Here is a 27,379-nt window from a genome sequence, read left to right on the forward strand (position 1 = left end):
ATCACTGGTCCCATTTTAAACCTCCTGCTCCTTCAACATCATAGAGCAAATCTCTGGCAAAGAACACAGCTCTTCTGAATCAGTCCAACACATGAAGAGAAGGATGACCATGTGCTCAACAATACGCGCTCAACTTGTATGTTGTTTGGGAGGCATGGATTAAGGCGTTGACAAATATGCTGTTTACTCAGCAGAACTATGCAAACAGTTTCAGGAGAATTCATGAGAGCTCTGGTTATATACACCAGCCTGGATCAAAGCAATACTTACAGGTACACTCATTCTTGAAAATCAAGTATTTCCAAGGAGCCTTGAAGACTATCTCTCACTCCATCAATCACCATTCCCGAATATTCTGTTATTTAGTCCCACAAGGCACGACACTGAAAGAGGTTACAAGGTGCTGCTACTCTCCAACAGTGGGAAGAACATGCCTGGGAGAGGAAGCCTGCAAATTGGGCTAGCAGTCAGACTTCCGTCGCTGTTCCTGACTCTGCCAATGAATTCCTGCATCACCTGGGCAAACACCACAGTATTGCATGTCTCACTTTGCTCAGCTATCCCACAAATACAGTAATATCCACCTGCCTCAAACCCAAAGGTTTTTGTGGGTCTGACTGCTCTTCTACTAAAGCCAATAGAGTTTTTGTATTATTCTGCTGTATTTATCATTTTTTTTAATTATCCCACTGTATTTAGCATTGGTGCAGCCTCACCTTGAGTACTGTATGAAGTTCTGGGCCCCACAATTTAAGAAAGATGTTAAGGTACTCAGATGTGTCCAGAGAAGGTCAACAAAGCTGGTGACAGGGCTGGAAGGAATGTCCTATGAGGAGTGGCTGAGGACTCCGGGTTTGTCTAGTTTGGAGAAAAGGAGTGTGAGGGGTGACGTCATTGCTCTCTACAGCTTCCTGAAGAGGGGAAGTGGAGAGAGAGGTGCTGAGCTCTTCTCCCTGGGATCCAGTGACAGGACACATCGGAAGGGTTCAGAGCTGTGCCAGGGGAGGTTCAAACTTGGCATTAGGAAGCACCTCTTTACTGAGAGGGTGGTCAAACACTGAAACAGGCTTCCTAAAGAGGTGGACAATGTCCCAAGCCTGTCAGTGTTTAAGAGGCATTTGGACAATGCCCATAATAACATGCTCTAATTTTTGGTCAGCCCTGAAGCCGTCAGGCAGCTGGACTAGATGATCATTGTAGGTCCCTTCCAACTGAAATATTCTATTATCATCATCATCAACTGCAAGGGAAGCAGCATGTAGCCTTATGTAAAGTGTTTCTAGGATTCCGTGGTGACAGGCACTGTATCTATTAAGTATAACAGTAAGTCCCCCAGCACAAGCTATCCCACATGGGCCTCTCATTCATCTTGTGCTCCCAAGTATCACTGTCACATTTCTGAAAAGGCTTTCTGCATAGCACAACTGTAACAACAGTTATTTCACCTTTTAATACCACTTAACAAACACTAATCAAGAACAAAACAAGCAAGCCACAGCTTGATATGCAAATTACAGTTTCACGGTTCTCCTTGTTTCTTGCTATCTCCTTCAATTTCTTCCAGTATTTTATTTCATGCACCTGTTCAGTGAGATCCCAAGGCTGAGATTGACAATCCTCAGCCTGTTACAGTCAAAACAGAAATTCCCTTGAAATCCCTTGGTATGATGGACTTCATATCAAGCCCATGTCTTCTGTTTAACACAGAAAAGATGCTTGTACCAATAGAGACACAAAAAGTCAGTTCTGCTAAAGGGAAACAAATGAGTCCACATCATCTTTAAAATCAACACATTTTTCCTTGGAATACAATTAAGCTGTGTGCACAGAGACATCAAAGATTGCTTATTAACCTGGCATGTGGTGTCAATGAGAATGTCCTTCCCTGCCAGATCTACCATCTTTATCTCAGCACTGAGGTGGGGCCACTTCAGATAGCTGAAGTTAAATTCCCCAGGGCTCACAACTCTGTGTCATTTTTTTGTAATACAGGCAGTACCGCCCTGTGATTCAATTTATTAGCAATACAGGGACATATCATGATAAGCAACAGTTCACGCTACTTTGAGTCTAGGAAGCAGTGAATCCAACAGCAACGTCTGACAGAGAGCATGTTTACTGCTTGCCCTACCTTCATCCAGTCACAAGTCAGGATGTTGCAGAGTCATCAACTCTTGTAGAAAGCAAGGACTGACACTCCAGCTCTGGAGAAGAGTGTGTAAGGAGAGATTGTAATGTAAGGATCTCCACTTTCATTTAAAAAGACTCTACTTCTTTAAAACTCTGTTATGCCCTAAACAGTCAAACACTAGAGAACAAACAAGGGAAGTAAATTTTCAAAGAAAAGAACAAAATTGTATTTAAGTTGATGCTGACAATTCTGCAGCTAGTCATGGAAGAATTATTATAAGAAAATTCTGCCTTTCTAAATGCATATGCCAATATCAGATACAGGCAATGTAATTGTATTTCAGGCCAAAATTTCAGCAAAATTCAAAGATGTGTAGTTTGGGGCCTATCACTAATCAGTATCAGTCTGAGTTTTGAAGTTTATACACTGAGTTTTAAATACTTTTCAGTTTTTCTTGTGTCATTTCAGAGTACTTTTATTTAATCAATATTAACTAAAGGCACAAATCCTACCATTCAGTCGTTTGCAGAGCAGACCCACGTGATCAAAAAAGATCCTGAACACCTGCTTTGCATTTTTTAATTTCACAGAATTGCAGTCAAATGAAGCCTGACCATCAGTGAGCACTACCTTAAGAGATATTTCCCTTGAAGAATAAAAGTATTCCACTGCCTACACTCCAAAGACAGCAGGGAGGTTTTTAGCCAGACTCAAAGAGGCATTTAGGAACCTGGTATTTATTCCTGTTGATCCCAGGTGCCTAAATACCTTTGCCTTCATAGAATTGTGCCAAGTAAAAAACTCCCTTGCCAGTTACACCCTCTGTTAACATCTCTGAAGCTCAAGAACTTTTCCTGTTACCATGTTGCTTTTTCCTTTCACATACCTGAATTTCCAGGATTCACACTTAGGCCGAAATCCTTAAGCAGATGCATACAATGCAGATGTAAAAGGACCCTTTCTAAGGACATCATTGCAACTTGTATATACAGTAGAACAAGTTTGCCAGGACAGGTCATAGCTGTGCCACGAAATCCCATCTACAGTTACAAGGACTAACAGTTAAAAACTAAACAAAACAAAAATCCAGTATCTTGTCATTGCTACAAATGATCTGGAATTTGCCCTACCAGCCGCATCAAGGAATACATTATTCTGAGTCAGGATGAGTGATCATCTCTTTTGCTTGGTTTCAATGGAATTATGCTTATATGATGACACTCAATAAGTCTTGAAACTGTTGGCCAATTCTGTCAAAATAAAATAGATCTAAAAACACTAGCTGAGATCACAGCCCTTCTGTACTTGATGTACTTGCGCAAATGTGTGCCTGGCAGAACAAAGACAGGAGCTGTGCCCTGGAGACGCAGACACGCAAAAACAAAGCGCTTTGTGACCAGCACAACTCAGGAAATCGGATCTCCTATAGAACCGTGTTCCTCAGTTGATTAAATGTTTACACTGAACTGTACTGAGATTTTCTGTTTTCGTGTTCAAAATGCAGTGTAGCAAATCAGAGTTATTTATCTTCTTTGAAGTTTTAAGGGAGATGCCAGTTCATGGGCATTCACCCAGAAAATCCTTCTCCTTTTCTCTCTGCAACTTCATTTACACCAAATACCTTATTGCCAAATGGAGCCAGTCACATATGAATGCATCACTCAGTCACTAAGCTAAAAACTGGGGAAAATTGGCAAGTGTCTGACTCTAGACCTGCTTTTGCCTGTTGGTCTGTTTCTACAAAATTTGCAAGAACTTAATTACCTTGGAGCTGTTCTCCTTATGTCATGCTCAGTTGAAACTGGGAAATGGCTACTATTTAAGTGACAAATACCAAGATGCATGTGCATACACATATAAAGGTATGGCATAAGCCTTGTTTCCAACAGAAGCTACGCTCAAAGATGAAGGCTAGTTATCTTCTTGAAGCTGTGATGCAGGTGCTAGGTTTGGAGCATCCCCTCAGGCAGTGGCATTGCTCTTCAAAGTCAGGTGGATGCAGGCACAGCCACATCCTGAGGCCCACCATCCACAAGTGCACACAGAGGTTTTCAGGATGATTTGGGAATCACAGAATGATTTTGGGAGGGACACAGAAAAACGGCTTACACAAGAGGAAAAGCTAGACACTCTTTTCAATGAGGTCAATGCATGAACGCCACACAGAGGACATATGCACCAGGAAAAGACTTGGAAGCACAGTAAAAGCCTTGACCAGGATGGGAGAGGAAGGAGGAGCAGTGAAATAAATGGCTGAGGGAAAGAACTGGAATTATCAGGAGAAGGAATACAAGAAGAGGGACAAGCACCATGGTACCACAACCCCGAATGGTAGCTCATTCTGCCTTCCTTGGGAATTTGAAACGACTCTGAATCTGATGATTCATGAAGAATGTGAAAACAGCACTGGGTGTAGGGGAAAACTGTTTTTATAGAGAGCCCATCAGCTTTGTCAGACTCCACTTCCTGACAGCTAGTTTGTAGGGAACAATGCCCTGTGACTCACCAAAAGATGTTTGCTTCTTATTGAAATAAAAGTCGCCACAAGACTGACTGCAGTGAGTTACATTTTCTTGAGATCCAACTGGCTCACACACTTGGCAAGCATGGAGGCTGTGCTGAGCTGATGTGCATTTCAACAACCCACAGTTCTGAGACACTTTTAGAAAAAGAAGGAACATGCTTGAAAGCAACCAATCAGCTTTTAAAGTTTTGTTTCATTTTTTAAATTCTTTCCCCAGAAAACAACCACTGTGTACAAAGATTTTCAAACGGCACGCAGCATGCCAAGGGCTTAAAAGTAACATCCAAAACCAGCAACAAGGAGCTGGTAAGAGTATCATAGTGATAGTCTTTTTCATTAATGATTTAAGGTAGCCAGGCTTAGATTTGAGGCAAAGGAGAAGACAGGCATCCTGCTCTGATGAACTTGCAAAAAAAAAAAAAAAAAGCATTGTCTTGCAGCCATCATTTTCAAAACGAATACATTCATAATTCCTGTAGATTTCAGTCTGTTAACCCATTTGAGTAGAACTATTTCTAGGAATAAAGTTTGCCTGGACGAAGACGTAAAGTTTGCCTGCACAAAGACCTTCACACAGGTCAAACCAATAAGGATTTGGGAATAAAAGAGATGGCAGAAAGAAGCGTATGAGAAACCGAAGCCTTACTACACATTGGGGTAGGGGTGTTTACATACATAAGTCATACAGAATCTAAAAACGAGGGTAGCAGCTCTTATCATATTAAAACTGGGAACCTTTCTGTTTCGGAAGAAAAAGGGATACAAGGTCAGACCGGCTTAAGGGGAATCAGAGCCGAGCTAGGATACACTTAATAGATTTGAAGGGGAGAGAGGCTGGGGAAGGAGAACAGAAACAAGGAGCTTGCAAACTGCAGTGGAGTCCTGGCAGTGGGGACAGAGATAAGAAGAAATTTGACGGTAATGCTGAGCAACCGGCTTTGGCAAGAGCCTGACATCTGGGAAGGAAAAGTTGCAGAATGCAGTTGAACGCTTCCACCAGACTGGTACTCACTCACAGATGCGATTTTTTTAAAAAGAAGTTAAAAGGTTTTACCCGTTTAGCTTACATTATTTAGGGAGGTGTGCTGCAATTACTTCAGCGACGTTAGTATATCCGTGAGTAGCACATAGGGAACTCTCCTACTACCCAGGGAACTACCCCGGCAGGGGTAAGCCCTGCCTCCGCTCCTGCTGTGCCCGTTGCAACCGTTATACCGTGCGGCGGCACCACAAACCTGCGCGGCGGGGACGGCACCGGGGCGGCCAGCTCGGGGACCGGCCAAGGCGCGGCGGCGGCTGCGGGCGGGCGGGCGGCGGGGCCGAGCGCCCGCTGCCTTGGCGGCGTTTCACCCCGCCTCGCCGATCCCGGAGGCGGCGGGGCGCGGGCCGGGGCTGGGGGGTAGCAACGGGAGGCGGGTCCGGGCGCCGGGCGGGCTGTCAGTGAGCCGAGCCCAGCCGAGCCGAGCCTCCCCTGCGGTGCGCTGCGCCGCGCCGCCCTCCCTCCCCGGCGGGACGGGACGGGACGGGACGCCGCAGTCCCAGGGCGCCGCCGTCTCCCCGTTATCCCCCCGCCTTCCCCAGCTTCCCGAGCAACGGCAACAGGCCCCCGGCAGCGCCGCAGGCCCCTTCCCGCCGGCTGGCGCCCACTCACCGTCGCGGCACCCGCCGCCGCCTCCCCCGCGGGCAGCCCGAGGGGCCGAGTGCTTCTTCCCCCGCCGCACTACGGCCGCTCGCTCGGGCGCTCACCCGCCCTCGGCGGGGCCGCCCGGCCCCGGCGCTCCGGGGGCTGCGCGGAGGGCCCGCCCTCACCGCCGCGGCCCGGCGGGCGGCGTTATGTAACCCGGGCCGCGGCCGGCGCCGCTGTCCCGCCCTGCGAGGAGCTGCCGTGAGCGGAGCCCCTCAGAGGGCAGCGGGGCGCGGGCAGGTGCCGACCCTGCCCCGGGACCGGGCACCGGCACCGGCTTGGCCCGGCCGGCGGGGCGGGGCGTCCCGGCGCGCTGCAGGCCGTCCTGGCGCGGCGGCAGGCGGGCGGCCGCGGCCACAGGCACCGGGTGAGCCCCGGCTCTCTGCTGTTTCTAGCGGAGTAAAATGCGGGAGAAGAGAAAAAGCTGTTTCCCACAATATCACGTTCTGGGGGACTTGGAGCTGTGAGAGTCACCAAACAGCAGGAGATGGGCGACAAACCACGGGCGGTGTTTACAGGTGCCGGTAGCCCCAGCGATCCGTGCCAACACGTGGGGAGGTCTCTTACTGTTTCTTCCGAATGCCCAGACAGCAAGGCGGCATTTCAGCAGTTACACGTGAACGAAACAACCCCAGCTCCTCGCAGTTAGTACGGACAGGAACTCGTCTGGATGCAGGAAGTGTTGTAACTGACATTTTGGACAAAAAAAAAAAAAAAACACCCAACCAAGAATTTAGGAAACAAAACCTGTTTCCACTGTAGTCTGATTCAGGCGACTCTTTCCTCTAACCTATCTTAGCAAAAAGTCTACAGCATATGCTCAGGCTATGATGGAAAGCAGGGGTGGTGTGTTGCCAGCCACAGCGTCGGTTCTGTAGCCCAGCGAGAGAAGCCAAAGAGTCGTCAATGCCTTGTGCTCCGTCTGTGGCATCAGAAAGTTACAAGCACGTCAAGGCCAGTACATTGAGCCACAGGGAGGGAAGGAGGAAAGAATGAACGGCTTCTTCATATTTGAACAATAATTTAATGTAAACAAACTGAATGAGCACGTAAAGAGGTTTTTATTTCACAAGGCACGAAAATGTACTTTGGCAGAGGTTATATTGCTGCCCTCTGCTGCTGGGAACTTGTGCGGTTCATCTGCCTAATGAGCAGAAAAACAGGCTATTTGCGATAAAAGTCTTTGACCACACATAACAGTACTGCGGCCAAGAGCCTCGAGATACGTAGTTCAGAAGTGAAGAGAGGGTGAGCTCCCAGAGTCTGCGAGAGGCCGGGGCGACAGTTCTCTACCCTCTAATGCCAGATCACATCGATAGCGTTAGCTGGCGGCATCAGCCAGGGGAGCCCTCATGGGCTCGCTTCTGCCCACAGCCAGGTATTCAGGGTAGCCTGCCATCCATGTGCCAACACAGCCTTAACTGGAATAGCTCTGTATTTAAATTGCTCCCAAACCATCAGGAATCACTATCCCTCACCAGTAGTAGAAAAGATAAGTGGAGTTTTTGTCAGAACTTGATGGTGGGGTACTTTTATAGCTGGTTCTGATCTTGAAGCTCAGAATGCCCACGGTGGGTCCTGTTACTGGCACAGTTTGGGGTGACTATGACCTTTTAAGGTGTCACTGAGAGAGAAAGTGAATGTTGTATTCTTCTGTTTGTGGACAAGCCTATCATCTAAATTGGAAAATCTAATTTATTCACTAGCATGATTTTGACAGACTATTTACTTGGAGTAAAGTTTGTATCACCAGTGCATAAAATTGAATCTATGCCTATACAACTGCTCTTGCCCCATAGTAATTCCAAACTGATTATCTCTTAATGACCTTTGGAACAGTGTGAGGAACTGGAGGCAACCCAAAAGGGTTGGACTCCAAAGGAATGTGTCTAGAATAGGTAGATGGTAGAGAACTGAAAAATCTATCTGTGAATTTGAATGGGGAAAACTGGCTCAGTCGTCACAGTGGGTATATCAGCAACCCTCACTGGCAGCAATTAATTCCTTATGAAACCACCCCCTAGGAAATTACTTTGTATACCTAGACCTTTTAAGTCCAAAATAAAAACAGCCCTTTGTATTCAGAAAGCTTGCTGGTGTTGGACAATGCATCACTGTGTCTAAAATTTGCTCGCATTAAGTTCTTCTGCCCTTCCCTATGTGGAGGCTTTCATAGCTCTGATTTTACTACCTCAAACAGCTTTGTACATGCTGAGTTAGGAAAACCACTATACACAGGCAAACAGCAGGCATTAAGTAAATGAGCATTTAGTGCATTACCCAAACAATATAAAACCCACACACCACACCTAAACAACAAAGGAGAGGTTAGAATGACTGCAAGCAGTGTGGAAGGGTGGAGGAGCTTCTGAAAAGGAAAGAGCAGCAGCTCTAGCTCTCTTTCCTTGGAAGAAAGGAATATATTTTTAGAAGCAGTTGGCTCAGCCTCTAAACCAAACCACGATTATTTGCCAGTGCATGTACAGAATTTTCAGACACTTCCTGTGCTGAGCAGAATACCCAGGAGACTGGGTGGGAAGCACCAAATACTGCAAAATTAACAATGGTGTTGGCACGGTTTACTCCACAGGAGGATCTGCATGACATCTTTAGGGCAGTAGAGCAGCACTTATAATGCCGCAGGGTAGCTGCTCTCTCTTATTAGTGTAACACGCCCATTTATTCATGCTCATAACCAATGACAAACAAGTATTACAAGATATTAAGATGTTTTTCTTTATGTTTGCTTGGGTACAGCAATGTAAAATTGTTATTCAAATAATGAGTCACATGGCAGTCTTGGGGTGGGAAGAACAGCATTTGTTGGCAGAGTAACATTTTGTGCAGCATACCAGTGACATATGTCTTTGGCATGACAGGTTTCAACATTGGAGCTTCTCAGGGATTATTTTTTGTGTTGTTTTATAGCTACTAGAAGTTGCACATTGCTTAACAGAAAGCTTCAGTGGGTGGTGGTAGGAGTTGCGACAGAACTCTCTCCTCAGTCAGTGGGGAATGAAGAGCCATAAACTCTAAACGTTAATGTCAAAACGGGTGTATCTTCAGGAGCACTAGGGCAAGGATCACACCAGTAAACCAGGTTAACTTCCTGCTCTGTATTCTTGTGGAGATGATCTGGACTTAACCTGGCATTTCACATTCTCCGTGCTGCATATTTTAAAATTTACCTTTTGTCTAATTCAGCTCCACATCCTGGGCACAGACCGACTGCCTCCACAGGGAAGTGGGACTTTGTACTCCCTATCAGTTCTGACACCCCTGGCCCAAATACTCTCCTATAGCTAAGCATTTACTATTCACCTGAGTTCCAACTCTTGGGCAGACTTGGATATTTTAACACTCCAAGGACACCTGAAATTTAAGCACAGATTCTACAGGAAGAGTTCTGAATTAACTGATTTTTGGATTTTTTTTGTGCCAGTATGCTTCCATATAAACAGAAGAAAAGGGATAGTTGGTGCCCCTTGTTCATTAGCTTTTAAATTTAGAATTTTATTTCAAACTGGAAGTTAGCAAATACCACAGAAGACTGCAGTCACATGGAGTTTGCACAATGTTAAATACACAAAGTGTTAACAACATCCATTAAATCAACTGTTGTAAATCAAGCCCTTTATACCCACATGCTTTTCTGAGAATAGGAGCCTTCAGCACGTAGGATATTTAAATCCGGACTTACTACTCCCAATATCACTCCCAGAACTGCTGTAAGCTTATGCAGTTAGGAACAGAGGAAATTTGTTTCAAGTTTTCTGTTAGGTGCAAGATACTGCTGAAGAAGCCTCAGATCTCGGCAGTTTCTGCAATTGATAGAAGCAAGCCTAACTGAAAAGCACGTGGGAGCAAGGTTAGCAGACAAAACCCGACATAAGTCCACTGAATTCAAAGAGAGTTAAGCCAGTATAAACCAGCTGAGGCACTGCTCCATTTATTTATGAGCAAACCAGACTGTCTGCATCACACACACTAGACATATCAGGATTCTTCATGCAAACACCACTTGCTTCACTCACACCATATTCTTTGGAACATACGCTCTAAAGGAACAGTTGTCACTGATGATACTGGAGTCCTCCCAGTGCTATCAAAACATTCATAAATAGCACTCACTATCCATGCTGGTATCAAACACTTTTTGTCTCAAGACCAAAGCAGCAACTTCCTTTCCTGAGCATCATTACTACTTCTACCTATTTTCTTTGCAGGTTCTCGGAGGCTCTGCTCTTGTTTTCAGTCTGATGCCTACACATCTTTAACAGCCGGAAAGCACTCAGGAAGCTTTTCTTTTCTCCCTAAATATAAGAAACACTCAATATCCAAAAGAGTACGCTAAGGGTGTTAAAAGCTGATAAAGGGATCAGACCGGAACTTTGGAGGCAATATCACTTCATAGCTACTGAACAGAAAAACAATAGAAAAAGGTGGTTGTACACTTAATTACACTGGTGCGGTTTTCCTGATGCATCTGCATTACTGAAAGTCCTTATGTTGCCTTTATTAAAAGGAAGCTTTTTTTATACTGCTTCTATATGGAAAAAAGTGGACTATGTATCTGAGTACCAATATAATTATTTTGGTTTTAAAAATATTCTTCAAGCAAAAGTGGCAACCTGAGAACAACTGAACACAGACCAAGTCAGAGGCACAGATGGGGTAGGAGCAGAACCCCAAGACACAACTCTCCTTTCCCCAAGGAGCATCTTCACTAGCAGGCTATGAAGTCCCACACTGTTTACTCTCTGTGCCCCCCATCCCCTGGGGTGACTTGAGGTGGTTTTTTTCTGCAAGTTGTCTGTAACATCTAGACATCAGCAAGGTTAGCAGCTGTGCAGGAAATAAAATATCTAACTTGTCTACATTTTGCAACTAGAACAAAACATTGAATTTACTTTGTTTCTTTGAGAAATCTCCCCTGCTTTCAGCTACCTTACTCACAATACATTTTGAAGTGCACTATTCTGCATAGTTCTCTCTTCCCAAGTGTCTTTACAGCCCTCAGTGGCCTATTTAAGTTAGGAAGATAAGTTAACATGGAAATAGGAGGCGGCTGCAAACTGGCGGAGAGTATAGAAGTGTCTTTGAGAAAAGAGGGGGGGGGGGGGGGGGAAGGGGAAAGGGAAAAGAAGATAATTGTTTCTCCACTTGTAAATAGAAATAGAGAAGCTTGTACATACGACATGTCTCCCCCCCAGATAAGGCAGTGGGATTGGTGAGGCTTGTGTGGTTTGGAGCACTGCACTTACAGACCACATACCACTTGTCAACCTCATGCGAGCCTACAAACGATGAAAAAGACAGTCTGAACCATATATTATTTCTTACCTGTAAATCTTCATGTTATTAATCTATGAGAATTTGATTATTTAAAGGGAATTAAAGAACACAGACTTGACATCCATGGTATAGGAATAAAGACAAGTCCAAATGTGTTCATCCCCAATCTTTGAAATGAAAGGTATCTGTTTTGCATGATCTATACTCTATTTAACAGGAAAAAAAAAAATCTACTTTTCTTAAATGTATTAAAATTAATTAGGTTTATGAATAATCCTACATACAAGCATCATTTTTCATCTTTTTTAAGACAGCAGCTGAGGAAGACTCAGATTGTATGCAATTATTGATTTATGCTGTGCACTCTGTGGACCAAAAAAGGTTTACTAACTACAGTACAGTAGCACCCAGAGACCTCCAACTGCAGGCAGTTTGCTAGGGAGTCCAAAGGTGCTTGGGGAAAAAGACTAGATGTTCTGGAACAGCACCAATGTAGCCATGCCAGAAAGGACTCTGCTTTAAACAATTTTCCAGGTTTCCCTCCATAGCAGAGATTGAAATAATGTCCAGCTATGGAGGGCATATTAAAGACTTTCATACTGTCCTCCTGCAAGCAGCCTTCCTTTGTTTGAACCTCAGGGCACACCAAGAAAACCAATGCCTATGCATCGGGTATGTAGGGTTTCTGTGGAAAAAAGATGTCATGAAAACCTTGGCTTGACCTCCCAAGCATATGCTTTTGAAAGTTGCTCAGCTAAATTTAACATTTCTTAAGTATCTGACTTTGCAACTTTAAGAATATTCCTTTAACAACCTGCATCCATGATTATATCCTTAGAAGTCAATCAGCAAGTATCTTCACAACACAAATTCACATTGATCCTTGCACAAAGCATCTTGGGCCAGAATGCGACTCTGGTAACTTATGCAGAGAGGGACTGAAAAATGGCAAGCTAGTTATTCGGCACCATAAGGTGGCCACTAAGGTGACCAACCAGTAGCACAGAAGGCTGAGACATGCTGCTACTAGATTCTCACCTAAAAGCTTTGAGGTTTCATTTCTGTGCTCTTGGGAAAGCCTGGTTTGCATGTGCCACTCAACTTTGGCCCTTTCAGTCCTATCCCCCTCCATCTTGTTCATAGCAGAACCCAATTTATTATTTTTTTACCTAGAACTCCCATTCCTAACTTTATTGAGCACTGCCCCAGCAGTTTCTGCTGCCTCTGCCATCAGACCTAGTTGCCACAGCCTTACCCAGGTTCCTAGTCAATCCAAATCCCTCTCACCTCCATGCTCCCAGTGTCCCTTGTCAAGTTACACATCTGGTTTGAGAATCTCCCCACTCTGAAGGGAGAAAGGCAATGAATGGAATCGGCTTGGAAAGAAGACACTGTCCTCTCCATCTCCAGGATATCTGCATCAGATGAGAAGTACAGTTCCCCTCTGCCTGAGTCCCAGCTTTCCACACCTTTGTACACTGTCTCCTTACTTTCATTACTGGAAACAGACTCTAGCCCAGCCCACAAAAATTCAGAAATACAGGGACAGTGTCACATACAGTGGGGAAAAAAAACAACAGATTTTTAGCTCAATTTAGTTTGCACGTATACAAATAAGAGTTTGCAGAACCTGATACCACCGCCAAACATGGGCAGATTTCCATGCACATTCCTGTCAAAGGTCTGCTAAGAAGCATCACACTTTACATCTGCCTCATCCAAATTCAAGGTCTCTTTAGCAAAGCATAAACCATTGCACAACTCCTGTGGGAAATTTTAGTCAAAACAACTCCAATTGTCATAAAAACTTGAAGGCTTCAATCCATATGAAAAGATATAAACAAGTAAGATGAGGGTCATTTTATTCCGCTCAACACTTTTTGCAACAAATATCACTGATTGCAATGATTAATTTTAGTTTAGGTACTCGCTTAAGCTTTTCTTCATCCCTGCTTTAAAGTATTGCTTCTGCACTTCAACAAGCATCCAGTACATAGCTGAGAATTACCCTCAACATTATTACAGTAATGACAGCTTATTTATATTACATGTAATATAAAATTACACTGTTAACACTAGCAACTGAAGACTAATGTTTTAACAAAAAGCTTCCAGGCTGCGCAGAATTACTTTAATACAGATTTGTCAAAGATTAAGCAACAACAATTCATGTGATTTAGGGTCATAGCACTGGCTAGACTATAGCTCCTTTTCAAAGGAATATTATGAGAACTTAAAAATGTCTTAAAATGTGTACACACATTCCTAGAAAAAACTGAAACACTAAAGGGTGCATGATGAAAAAAATAAAATCTTTATTGAAATACTGCAGTACCGAGTTTAAAAATACTAGGATTTAATAAAAATTTTAATTAAGATTATCCATAACAATTACATCTAGTTTACAAATACAGTGATGCGTGCAAAACTCTTGAATTTTTACTTGGAGAATATCTCATACATTTGAAACTCACAGCTGGTACTGTCCATCTTCTGCCACAGAGATCAAATTGTCAGTGCTGAGGCGAGCTTTTGTAACACAAGTTGCATTTCTCGAAATGACACAGAAAATTACCTTACTGTAATTTTTTTTTTAACTTTATATAGAAGAGGTAAGGGAATTCAAAAGCGCTGAACAAGAACAGAGGTAGTCGCTCTCGGCGGCAACAAGCAGCCCGTGCCCAGAGCCCGCCATTTTAGCCAAGCGCCCAACGCGGGACGGGCAGCGCCCCCTCGCGGACACAAAGTACCCGCCCGCGGGCGCTTTTGGGGCCCGGCGGCACCTGCCCCTTCCTGAAGCCCCGGGAGCTGCACCCACAGCTGCACCCACAGCACGGCGGGGGAACTGACCGGCGGCACAGGAATCCTCCGTACGGGCACTGGGGGCCCCGGGGTCCTCCCACAGGCATGACATTTCCAGCATTTTAAGTAAATTACAATTTGTACGAATTACCACACCAAGTTAAATCAGAAACTCAGAGCCCAGGACCCTGTTTCTGCAACACTGGTCAAAAAACACAGGAAGCAAAGAACAGGACATGTATATAGCTATAATCCTACTCCCTAGCTTCCTATTCCTCAACACTTGATCCAGTAACAGTATCTTTGTATTCAGAAGATCAATTTTACTTTCCTGAGTCTGCCCAGTCTTATTTCAGGCCCATGAAAGATCATGGTGTTCGTAACTCATGGGTGAAAAGAGGCAAGACGTGTTCTCATGAGAGGTAACATTTCTTAGCTTTTCATATAAGTTAGATGTACATACAATTATGCTTCCTCTGCAGCACTGAAAGACTCAAGCACCACTACAATCTGCAAATAAGGAACAAGGGCCTAACAGACTCTTGAGCAAGCAGACTGGCTGCAATAAGCTTGCTTATCCCAAAGAATAATTCTACTCCTCTATTACAAAGGTCATACTATACAGCCTTGCTCCAGGGCAGCTTCACAATTCACGGCGTGTTACTACAAAGAGGCATATATTGAGATCAGTGGCATTAAGCAGCAAGCTTGAAGTCTAAAAGTGTCTTGTTTAAAGGTCCACATTCAAGCCTGAACATGATCTTCCATTCTATTTGTTACATGTGGGGCTCAGACATTTCTCCTTTGATTAGCAGGACCTCTCTCTGCCAAAGGCATCCTTACACCATCTAAGTCAGAACACTGCCTTAGATCATGCAGATCACCCATCAGTTAAACTGACTTCGGTCATTTCGTACATATTCTTCGCCTCTGTCATTAAGTCAAATGGACTGTTGAATTTTAAAGCTAACACAAACACCCTCTTGGAAATGTGCTATAAATCCATAAATATTATTTAATTACCCATCTAGTTCAGAAACAAGCTTGCTTATAGGTCTCCAGCTTAGATCCAAACCAGGAAGTTAGATACAGTTCAGATTCCAAAATGTCAATTTTCCATGGGGCCTGAGTTTCTATACCAGTAAAACTCCCACAGCACTTCCACATTTCTGCTGCTTGTTGCACAACTTTTTCAAACTAGCACATCGTCAAAATAACCAGGAACTTTTCACAAACACTTCTTCAGTGTTTACAATTTAGGCATCCCACGCAAACTTCAACGGTGCAGTCCAGAACTGTAGGTATATTTTAAGTATTCTTAATACTCTCAAAACTGAGGATATGCTGGCACTGCCAGATGTTGCTTTGATGGTACACTGAAATTATTTACCTAGCATGCAGAACGGCTGGAGCTCAAGTCATCCCACTAAAAAGCTTCATGATAACAATAAAACCACCTAAGTAGAGCTCAATTGTTAAGGCACAATAAGGGACTTCATTTCTAGGCACTACCGCAAGTCAGAAAGACACACAGATCTCTGACTTGGACATGAAGAGGTGTCCTGTTACAATAAGCTGAAATGAGACTTTTCTTCTTATCTTTCTCACCAGCTAATTTAGCCCTCCCCTTTTTAAAAACAAAACAAATAAAAAACTTTCTGTTGACAGTATCATTCTTAGGTATCTACCTACTGATGCACTGTATAAGGACCTCAAACCACTGATTCATAACTAGTAATTCTGTTCAGCAGCAGAATGCCTGGAAGTAACCTAATTTGTGACTGTTCGCATTTAAGCCCTGCAGTTTGAATAGTGGCGCTTTTATTACTGATTTCAAAATGAGGTGATAGGTCTTCCTTCTATCACGAACATCAGCAAAGTGTCAGGAGTCTTATGGGAGTCCCATTAATATTTCTTCTGAACAGATGATTTAAATCATTATCTGGAAAATACAAGAAGTTTCACTTAGACTGATAGAAGACTAGACCACGTAACAAATCTCTGTTTCTAGAGTGTATATGGACTAATTTTTCTAAGTCTTACCAGTAGGGAAAAGTGTTTATCCACTGTGCTGCGTACTGCATAATTCAAAAGCATCTGACCATACTAATTATTAAAAAGCATTCTGTTAAACTGATATTATCTCAGAAAACTACAGCAAATAACTACAAATTCAGGTACTTTTATTTAACCCCATACACAGACTTCAGAGAAGCTAACATGTATAGCAGTTTTACAGTGTTCAGCAGATGTTACTCTATTTGCTAAACAATATCACACTGCAAAATTGCTCTTACTGTTGATAGATCAATAATGACATGGGATAAGTCATTATCTCCGTGGCAACAGAATCGTAACTGTTAGAGGAATATTGCGCATGTTGCTGCTGCAACTCTTACAGGCATGCCTCGGCTTCCTCACACAGCTGCTCTCTCTGCAAGCCTGGTATGCCCAGAGTACTACCAACCAAGGGCATCTCTTGGACTACAGAGGATTAAACTACAACTTGGTTGTGTTATTCTGGAAGGAGCATATCCTCACAAGGGTTTATTACACTTCAGGTTGATGTTCTTACTTCACTTACAATTTCTAATCCCCTTGTAAAAACAGCTAGAATGGAATTTAGGAAGGCAAATACATAGTTCCATTCATAGCCCAACATTTTTTTGAAAGACAACATTTAGTTGCCTTTTAGAAAGCTCTCTTTCTTTTTACTCAATTTTCATTTAATTCTCCTCTGACTCCCCAGGATCTTAAAGTGGCAGGAGTCTTTCTGATAGATTAAAATGACAAACTAGACCACTTGGGCTATTACACTTAACACCTGTTAAGCCTCTGCCTTTGTATATTGTACCAGTTCAACAAATTGAAAAACACATTTTTGCTTTGCAGAATTTACTGAAGTTTTATCTAGCATGAACTGGACACTATTTTTTTTCTATTATACTATTATATTGCACTATTATTATATTATATTACATTACACTGTTATATTGCACAACCTTGCACCATGTTAATCACAACACAGAAACCAGTAACTTTTCTGTGTCTTGATCAGCATGACTATGCTTGGCTTCATGTTCTGTTGAAACAAAACATACGCACACACAAAATGCACAATGTTCATCAACAATACAGTATGCGAACTTTGCCTTCAGATTCATAATAGAAAGTATTTCTTCATAAATATATATACTTTCAAACACTGCAGCAACACTTTTTTATTCATAAGCTATTCACATAGATGACAAACAGCAAGTTTGCCACAATTGCCTTTGGAATGTGTTCTAATTGCATTTAAGTAAAAGGCAACATAAGTGATGCCTGAAGGTTGTTTCACAGAAAATGAAAAACGAGTTGTCATTCAAGATTCAGCTCGATTCCACAAAAATCAGGAACTAGCAAATAGTCTTCTGAATGCTGAAAACAAGCTGGTGTTGTTTGTGAAGCTCTCATGTGAGTGGAACTCGGTGGAAAAAAATTCTTTTCTCTGCAAGTAATACAAATGGCCATTAATATACCAAAAGTCCAGATGCTAGAGCTGCAATATAAATTAATACTCGGATTTTCACTTTGATTTGTTATTTGTGAGAGAATGGTTTAGTACAGAGGAAAACTTTTCAACGTTTTCTTCTACTTACAGGACGGACCCGGCTGCTGTAGGAGACCTCCACGCTCTGCTCCAAGTTCTTGGAAAGAAACCGGCGTCTGCCCAGGAGCTCAAACAAAGCTGGCTGCACACACGGCCGCTTGCAGGACATGTTCCAAATTCCGCGCTTCCCTGGCTGATGCCGGGCAGCTTTGCGCGTCTCCCAGCACCAGCTGAACCAGCCCCCCGCACAGGCAGGCAGCCAGCCCCATCTCGCTCCCACCTCTCTATCTTGCTGCCACCCCCGCCAGCTCCTCCAGTGACAGACCAAGCTGTGCAAAACTACCGGTGACTCGGGTCTCCTCTCCCAGCAAGAGCATGCAAAAGAACTGCTAATTTCTTAGTGATATAAACCGCCTGCTTCATTCCATTAAAACTCAACCAAAACCCAGCAAGTGAATGCAAATAGCTACAAATAGCTACAGCCAAAGCTACCACGGAGACAGGCCCATCCGGCGCTTTGTCAGCTGCCCACACAGCGCCTCCGCTGCCTCCCCCGCTGCCTCCGGTGACAAAAGACGCCGACTCCACGGCGCTGCTCTTTTGAGGACACACTTCCACCGTCCACCGCTGCAACTCGCACACCTGAACACGCTTCACCACCGCAGGGCTTCACTCAGCACAGGCAGCCGACCCACCGGGGCGGCCTGCCCCTCCGCAGCCCCGTTCTCCCCGGATTTCATTTAGTCGTTAACAGGGTTGTGACTCCCGGCTCGCCCCCCAGCCCCAGGGCGCTCCACCACAACCTGCACCACCAAAGGGCCGTCGGGATTAAACCCAAACCCCACCCCGGGGGCAGCCGCCCGTCGGCGCATCCCCCGGCTCCACCACAGCCCCCGTCTCTGCACCACCCTCACGGCTCCGCGAAGGGCCACCGCCCGCACGCCCGGTCCGAAGGGAGCGGCTGAGCACGGCGGCGGCCGCCTGGCCGGACTCCCCGCTGTGCTGCCCTCCCTTCTCCGCCGCGCCGCTAGGCCTGCGCCCCGGCCACCCCGCGGAATCGGCGGTGGAAGCATAGGGAAAGCGGGCGGCTCCGCGCCCCGCGGCGGGGCGAGGAAGAGCAGCACATCCATCCCCCGCCGCCGGACAGGCGGAAGGCGGCCGAGGCGCGCCAGGCCCCGCTACCACGAGCGCCTCACGCTACCCGGAAGCGGAAGAAGCTCCACACTAATCACGCACCCCCAGGGCTTCCCGAGGAACACGCTGCACCGGGGAAGCCTGACCAATCGCGTCGGCCCAGCGGGCGGGGATTAACCAAATCATAGTAGATTGATAGCTGCTCTTCCCAATGAAACTGCAGCGGCCCCGTTCCCTCCGCAAATAGGAAAGCCTCAGGGTTGCTGGGTGGGACAAGGCTTGTTGTATCTTCACGCTACTGGCTGTTGGTGCTGATTGGCGGGTGACTACGCCTATGTGGAGGAGAAGCTCCCCGGCGACCTTTCCTGCTCTCCACCAATAGGCGGTCGGTGCTGCCTTAGGGCTGGCGGAGTGCGGCGGGGCCCAGCAGTGAGCGCGGGTGGGCGGCCGGGGCAGTATGAGCGGGGTGGTGCGTGCGGCCTGGCGGTTGGGTGCCGCCGCCGCGCGGGGCCGGGCCGGGCGGCCGCTGAGCCAGGCGGCCACTGGGGACGCCGAGGGCGGCGGGGCCCAGAGCGGTGGCGGCTCGGGGTCGCGGGAGGCCGTGGAGCGGCTGGTGCGGGAGCACCCGGTGGTGGTGTTCATGAAGGGCAGCCCGGCGCAGCCGCTCTGCGGCTTCAGCAACGCCGTCGTGCAGATCCTGCGCCTGCACGGCGTGGAGGACTACCGCGCCCACGATGTCCTGCAGGACCCCGACCTCCGCCAAGGTCAGCGGCGGGCCGGGGCCAGGGCTGCGGCCGGGGCCGGGCGCGACTGTTGCCGGGGTTCCCCTTTGGGCGCCGCCTCCCCCACGGCGGAGCTTGCACAGAGCTCGAGCCGGTCCCGGGGTTCCCCTTGTGAAACGCCGCTGTTCCGGCGCAGAGCCAGACCCCCGAGGTACCCGTTTCCTGGTCGGAAAGACCCTCGGGAGGCTCCGGTGTGCGTGACCCTCCTGGGAGGTCGGGGTTGCCTCAACGCCGCTGGGGTCCCGGCGGGTGGTTGCAGCACCCCGCCCAGCCCGTCTGGCAGCCCTGCTTGCTTCTCGCAGGTGTAACTCGCCTTTGCTTGCTCTCTCGGGTTTTTGGTTTGGTTTATAAGCAGGCCTACAGCCCGGGGTTTGAGGGATTTGAAGTGTATCGCAGAGATGAGCTATTGAGGTTACTTTGCCTGGATGTCCCCGTTTGATTTCTGTAACCCTTACTGTGTCCAACCCTTTCTGTGTTCGAGAGTGACTTGGTTATCTGCAGAAGACAGTAATGCTTATGGGGTAACCCCTGGAGATCGGGCTTTTTGTGCCATGCTGCCTTGCCTAATTAATAGATACAAAGCTGCATTAAAAGACTCCTAAGATACTTCATTATCTAGTCAGATATTTTTGTTCTCTGTGAACAGTATGGTGAAACTTAATGGCTTGGACTTGTACCACTGCATTCCCTGCTGGCACTGCCTGCTGGTGCTCTCTTGATAAAGTACAAAGCTATGCTAATCACTTGCACAAGAAATATTTAGTAATAGTTTCACCGTTACTGCTCAAGTGGTAGGAACTACTCTCTGTAAGGTTTTTTGCCAATTGTAGAAAGTTATACTCTGTTCTTGTAATGCTTTTATTTCTTTTTTCCCCTCCTTGATGTGCATCACTGACTGTTAAGGTGTTATGTGGTTATTTGAGAAAGTTCTAAAACAAAAAGATAAAAGTACATAGAAATTTGTCATGAAGGTGCATGGCATTAACAGTTCTTGTCCGGAATATACTAAAATGTGCTTTAAAGCCACATGCTGGCACGTATCGGGTGACTTCCTTCTCCTGTGTTTTTGATGTCATCTGACTAGTTCAGTTTTTCATTAGCTTTTAGCCAAAAGGCGGATTTTTCCAATCCTTGCTCGCTTTTCAGTTCACAGGTATAGTAGTAGGTATGGTGTAAAAACTTAAATATTGGAATTTGGGTGTGATGACATTCTTTGTTAATGAATGTTGGTTTTGTTCAAGTAAATCCTCTACTGCCTTTGGCAGATGAGCAAATCATGGTAGTTTTCTAAACTTCATTTACATATCTAAATTGAATAATCTTACCATTTACTAGAGCAAACTCGTAAACTAAAAAAAGAAAACAAAAACCTTGACATCAAACTCTCAGCATTTCACTTTTGGTTGAGAGGGCTTTTGTGAGCCTTTGAACAGGCAACGCGTTTGTCACTTGCAATCTTTGGGGACTTGATTATGTGAATATATAGTATTTTCTTCTTATGTAACAGGAACATCTTCCTTCTGAGCATACCTGTTTCCTCCATGTGACCTCTGGGTTGTGCTAGGTGATCTGAGAGGTTATTGCCTTCCTGGCTACCTGAGCTTTAAATTGAAGTTAATAGTTGTGTTTGGCTAATCTGCGCTGAATGCAGTAACAGAGCTTACACTTGCAAAAACTTGCTGGTTCTCAGGTGCTTAAAGAAGTTGTTCTGTTCCCTTCCATGCACCAGCTTTGGCACTTGTCTGACTGCATGGAGAGCCAGCTCGATTTTTTTAACTTGATCACTGGGTGTGCAAGTTAAACTAGCTTGTTGTACTGTGAGATGAGTGCCAGAGCCAGCACCAGGGATGGAGTCTTGAAGTGAAGAGTTGGGGAATGACACCGCTGCTTTCAAGGCCAGCCGGCTGTCAATTGCTTCCAACTGTATTACCTACTGCATCCTAAAAAGCCAGTATGTGCCTGCTTCTGTGGGTAGCAGTCTGACAGAGAGGACAGGGCTGCTGGAAGCTGTAGCTCTGCAAGTTGCCAAGCGTGATTCAGCAGTGGCTGCCTCTTAGTCTCCTCTGGGAGCTGCTCTCAGGTGCTGAAATGTTAGATGTGCAGCGTGTGATGCTTTCCGAAGCCCTCTATGTGAATATAATCTGCACTGCATGCATGTGGGGTTAGCGAGGGTATGCTGAGCCTTTAGCTGTGAAAATATCTAATACATCTGTTCAACTAAAGATTGATCTGCAAGGAGATTACTATATGTGAGCTGGTCACCAGCTTTGTATTCAGCTGAACATAAATGTTTGTATATATGTACGCTTACACCATCTGTGTAGTAAGAGTTGGCTCTTTGCAGAGATGGTGGTTCAGGCATGTTTGAAGTGATGGTTGGTTTCTTTCCTGTATCTACTGAAACAGCTTATTTTCAGGTTGTTCAACTGCTGAAACTTGCCCTGCACTGAAATATGGCAAGCTGTAAAACCAGAACAACTCCCCTGCTTGTCTCTTCACCTAAAAGCACGTTCAGATCTGTGAAACTAAATAGTTATTGGTACTTCATGTGATTTATCTGAACTTGAGCTTGAGGATATGCTTCCCTGACACAGATCCTTTGTTATTAAAGCTTGCTTAAGAGACCTCAGCGCTCTCTCTTGGACTGGTTCCATGGTTATTCAAGTTTCTCTAAGCTGGCTGTACCACAAGTGGTCCTGCTCTGAGCTGATGCACAGCATTAGGCTGGTTCAGGCCAGTAATGTGGCAGAGAAGCTTGGGACTGTGTACTGGAAAAGTAGCGGTTTAAACTTGTGGTAGTTCACACTCAGATTATTTTCACTGGTGCTTTACATTACGTAGGTATGGGATGCTGCCGAGAGAGTAGTCCTGATCGTTCCTCCTGCGCTTGGGCTAGCTTTCCCTCAACCCTGCTTGCACCAGGACTAATGATCTCCATGAAAATGTGTTGCTTTTCTGAAGAAAGTGTGGTAGGAGTGAGAGTGGTTGCTTGAATCAGTTCTTTGATGTGGCCCATCATTGATTAGTGCTAATGCTGGCAAGAGAGAGGCTGAGAATTGGTAACTAGACTTGGGGAAATGGGGTGGGAGTGTGCTAGGTACCCCTTTCAGTAGCAGTTTGCACCGATTTTGGTATCACAGCCACCTTAAAATGTGCTAGCTCAGCTGTGAGACTGTAAACCTGATCTGCGGAGTGTGGTTTTACAAAGCAAACAGTGCTTCAAAGCAGAATCTGCAGCTTCTGAAGCGTAGTGGGAAGTGTTAACCTGCAGGGAGCGGGAAGGAGATCCCTTGGGGTGTCTGTGCTGCCGAAGGATCCATCACAGAAGTGCATCCCAAGTGCAGCAAGCATAGACCAGGCTAACTTGCTTTAACACTACTGAAACAGTATCAGTAACTGCTCTACTAAGTTAGGAGTTGGTCAGCCAGTTCAGGAGGAGTTCAGTTTGTAATCTGGTTGAGCCCTGGCACAAAGGCTTGCCCAATATGTGAAATGCAGCATACAGAGCAACTAAGCTTGACTGTATTTATATTTTTATTTGAAGTTGGAGAGATGCTCGAGTCACAACTACTCTAAGTGCTTGTATGTATTTGCAGTTGGGTCCTTGAAGAAAATATTTCAGTGAAAGAATAATTGGTGTAAATATTAGCCTGGAATGCTTATTAGAGTAGGTTTATGCAGAGCCCTTGGTTCTCAATTCATGTTTAGCATTACAATACCTTAACAAAAACAAACTCTATTTTGTATCTGCAGTGGCTCCTATGAGTAGGGTTATCCTTAAGCATGTCTTAATGTTGGCACTCAGTTTTTCATTGCAAGTGTTAAGGGTTGAAAGATTTTTAGTACGGTTTGAGCGCTTCTGAGTGCTCAAAGGCCAAGGTGTGTTTAAGAAAAGTACTGCTAAACATAAGTTGATATCAAAGCTTATAACTTCTGCAAACTGTATCAAGGTTTTAATGAAATACTAAGGAAGAAGTTACAGGTGGTGGTGCTGGAGATAGGTTAAATGGTTATGGGTTCCCTTTGTCCTTGATTTACATGCTAAACTTGTTATTTTGGACTTCCGAAGCATTGGTTGTCCATGCACAAAATCTGAAGTCAAAATAAAATCTCCTAGCTGATGTTGTACTTCATAGTTAGCAACACTTTTTTTTTTCGCAACAAATTTTTTTTTCTAGATTACTATTATTTTAGTGGATTTTTTTTTAAACACACTGTTATTTGACTAAGGGGAATTATTAGCTCTATTTCATCTTTTGTGCATTAAAATCATAATCCCATTGTGTATTTATGCACTTACACATATTTATTTTTAAAAAGTTTAAGTTCTAATAAAGCAAGCATAGTTTGCTTATATGGTTATTTTTTTACCTCAAATATTTTGGGATTTACCTTTACAGTCTTTAGAGGTTAAATGTTTTCTAAGGGGAAAGCAAGTTCCCTTGTGTTTTCTGCTATACAGGTCTAATATTTGCTGTTAGTACTTTCACAGCCTATGCTAAAGCTTGCAGGTGCTTGTTTAGAGGGTTGACTTGCAAGGTGAATGGGCTCTAATGATCTGAAAAGACACCTCTCTCCTCTGTAGTCTTAAATTTGCTATATGGGCTTTCATGCCTTTGGTAGAAAAATTCCAGGCATTACATGTTGAAGATGTATAAAAATGTTGAATTCAAAACTTGGTATCTAAGCAAGTCCTAGTGGACTTGGTGTAAGAGCATGCCAGTGTAGAATGTAACTATTTCCTGTGCTTCAGAAATAATGGCTTTGTGTGAAGGGTCATTTAAAAAATGGCAAAATAGATATAATCATTCTTCTGTATAATTTTTTGTGTGATGTCTTAAAGTGCAAGTTGGGATTCAATTTATATCAGCTGATCAGTTAATATTTTTGGATGGTGTTACATTTGTCTTCTATGAAGTATAGTTTTAAACTTTAATTCTGTACTTCGTAACTGTGACTTGAGCTCTGTTCCGTTTAATGAGTACTTTTAAAGAGAGTTCAGCCTTTGTGCCCCTCCCATGGGCTGTAAGGTCTGGCAATGAAAGATAAAGCAATTTGAAATTCGTAAGGCTTCTAGAGGGGTGAATGTATCTTGCAATTGAAATTACAGTAGTAAGTATAACCATATGAATTCAGTAAGAACATAAAATATTTTAAAGTCCCTTTGGGAAATATAAAGGAAAACAATGTAAACAGTTCTTAATATTTTTCAATACTTCTCATTTCTTTGATTGAAAAGTCATATTTGCTTGTTTTCTGGGAGGGAAAAGAGACGCTATGTTTTCCCAGCTTCTGTTTGAAGTCTGTATAGGAGCTGACTCTGTATCTTTCAACCCACATCTTTGAGCTGGAGTGAGAACCAAACCTAACTTTAATGTAGTTTTTCTGATAGTGTTCCTGTTATCTATATAAATTTTTGCCTCAATGGGAAAGAAATGAAAATATTAGTAGTGCTGTCAGGTGGAAGCAATCAATGTATTCTGTTTAAAATACCATACTATTTGTAGAGGGGGGAAACATTTAATACTTTTTAAATATTTTTTTTTTCTTATGCAGGAATAAAAAACTATTCTAACTGGCCGACCATCCCACAAGTATACCTCAATGGTGAATTTGTTGGTGGCTGTGATATACTCCTCCAGATGCATCAGAATGGAGATCTTGTAGAAGAGCTGAAGAAGCTAGGAATCCGTTCAGCACTTCTGGATGCAGAAAAAGACCAAGACAAAAAGTAAAATGAGCAAAAAAAAAAAAAGATGTTGTGATGGGAATAAAGCAGATCTTCGATAAGAACTTACTACCAGTAAAGCCTTACATACTTTAGCTCAAAGAAGGCATCTTTTTGAACTGACACTAAGATTTATCTGTGAATATCTGTTAGCTCATGGTAAATGTAGTAATATTGGTATTTTGATTTATGGATATTGTGAAAATTTGAGTATAACCACTGCACTGTAAAGCATACATTTGTGGAAATTTGTGTTTAAAAAAAGAAAAAGTTCACTTCTAAAAGCAGTCTCTTCTTACTCTTAGGAGTAAACAAAAAGAACTAATAATATTTTTATGGATTTGTGTGTGTGTGTTTCTCTGTTCTTTGATACACAAACCTACGCAGACAGCGTTTGCATTCCCTTGCTCTTCTTGAAAAAGTATTTAGTAGTAGCGCATCAGTTTTTCTGTATAACTCCTCGTGATAAGACTTCCTGAGAGCCTGTAAAACTTCTGTAATCACATACAATATAGGAGAAAAATAGTCTTCAAACAATAGGGGAGAAAAAAGTTTATATGAGAGTGCATGAAATATACTTTTATTCCAAAGGGTAAAATAAACAAACTTGTACAAATACATGTATAATGGTCATCATTACTTTGTAACTTTCTGATGGCTTTTAAAAGATTGCTAAGAATTGTGCCTAAAGATTTTATAAAACCTTTTCTACCTCTTGCAAAGCAGCTTTTCCCCTGCTTATATACTTTGTGTATTGCAGTTCTGTGTCAGTGCTAAAATGTGGGAATTGTTTAAGGCTTCAGTATTCTAGCTTGAAATAGTACAGGAGTACTTCAGTTACTACTGTAATCTTGTATTATTTGCTAGTCACCAAGTTATCTTTTTATATTGTATTTCCAATTATTTTCTCCTGACTGCTGTGCTCTGAAGAATGTGGTCTTCAAACATGGAATTAACAGATGACATGTTTCATGTAGATAAGATGAGTGCAGCAGCGAGGCTACTGAATAGATAAATGCTTCTTTGTGGAAAGTCTCTGAAGGCTTCAGTAGCTATCTAAGCATGTTTCCCTAAGTGATAACAAATTATGTTAACCAGTGTAGCTTCAGCTGTACAGCAATACTGCTAAGATTGAAAACTAACCAAGCTGTTTCTAACTGCAGTTTACTTTTATTAATATAAATCAGTTTGCATGTGAATTAGGCAAATGATTGGAAATAAACTGTATTTTATGTTGATTGTCTACAATAGTTCCTCTTTATTTTAAATGACTAATGAAACTGATACTACTTTTGATTTGAAACCTAAAATGTTTTCCACTGCATAGGATAGAAAATGTGTTCTAGAGAAAGGAAAAATTATGACTGGTCAGTGAAGAGGAAATCAGGACTGGAACTTGTAGATGAGAGATTTGATGCAAGTTCCAGTTCTAAATCTCTCCTGTCCACTTGAGCAAGCTGTCCAGTGGAGAAACTATACTGGTACATTCTCCACAGAATTTGCCAAACTGGTTACTGTATAGTTTTAATGCAGTCAGCATCACCAGGATTAAATAGAGTGTGTAGGTTCTCTGTGTATTCACATGTTCATGACAGCTGCCCAGTACCAGCAGAGGTGATTGAATGACCACTGAGTATGAATAAGTTGTGCTCTGAGGCAGTCACTTGTGGCTGTTAGGCATGGAGATACGAGTGCAAGATTTCTTTG

General features: G+C 43.9%; 2 protein-coding genes, 1 long non-coding RNA gene and 1 other non-coding gene across 13 annotated transcripts in view; 1 reads left to right on the forward strand and 3 right to left on the reverse strand.

Moving 5' to 3' along the window:
- SYNE3 (spectrin repeat containing nuclear envelope family member 3) overlaps nt 1-6,445 on the reverse strand; it is a 78,495-nt gene extending 72,050 nt beyond the window's left edge. For 7 of the 10 annotated variants that reach the window (XM_074825040.1, XM_074825039.1, XM_074825042.1 and 4 more), the window contains exon 1: nt 6,307-6,445. The gene's annotated coding sequence lies outside the window, so the exon portion shown is untranslated. Of the gene's footprint in view, nt 1-2,131; nt 2,205-5,722; nt 5,819-5,890; nt 5,912-6,306 lie in introns of those variants that run through there. The other 3 variants (XM_074825044.1, XM_074825045.1, XM_074825043.1) reach the window with 3 other exon arrangements.
- A 7,484-nt stretch (nt 6,446-13,929) lies between these two features.
- Nucleotides 13,930-19,542, reverse strand: LOC141923586 (uncharacterized). The gene is made up of 2 exons (XR_012623332.1): nt 18,078-19,542; nt 13,930-16,378 (listed from the first exon to the last, which is right to left on the reverse strand). It is a non-coding gene; the product is annotated as an uncharacterized LOC141923586 (long non-coding RNA).
- On the reverse strand, nt 16,657-16,929 carry LOC141923658 (small Cajal body-specific RNA 13). Its single transcript, XR_012623373.1, has one exon.
- A 65-nt stretch (nt 19,543-19,607) lies between the features above and the next one.
- GLRX5 (glutaredoxin 5) lies at nt 19,608-26,908 on the forward strand. The gene is made up of 2 exons (XM_074825049.1): nt 19,608-19,926; nt 25,501-26,908. Exons 1-2 carry the CDS (start codon nt 19,620-19,622, stop codon nt 25,677-25,679), a joined length of 486 nt encoding a protein of 161 aa, XP_074681150.1. The 5' UTR covers nt 19,608-19,619; the 3' UTR covers nt 25,680-26,908.
- The last annotated feature ends 471 nt before the right edge of the window (nt 26,909-27,379 follow it).

Source organism: Strix aluco, chromosome 4, assembly GCF_031877795.1.
Source record: "Strix aluco isolate bStrAlu1 chromosome 4, bStrAlu1.hap1, whole genome shotgun sequence".
Classification (NCBI taxonomy): domain Eukaryota; kingdom Metazoa; phylum Chordata; class Aves; order Strigiformes; family Strigidae; genus Strix; species Strix aluco.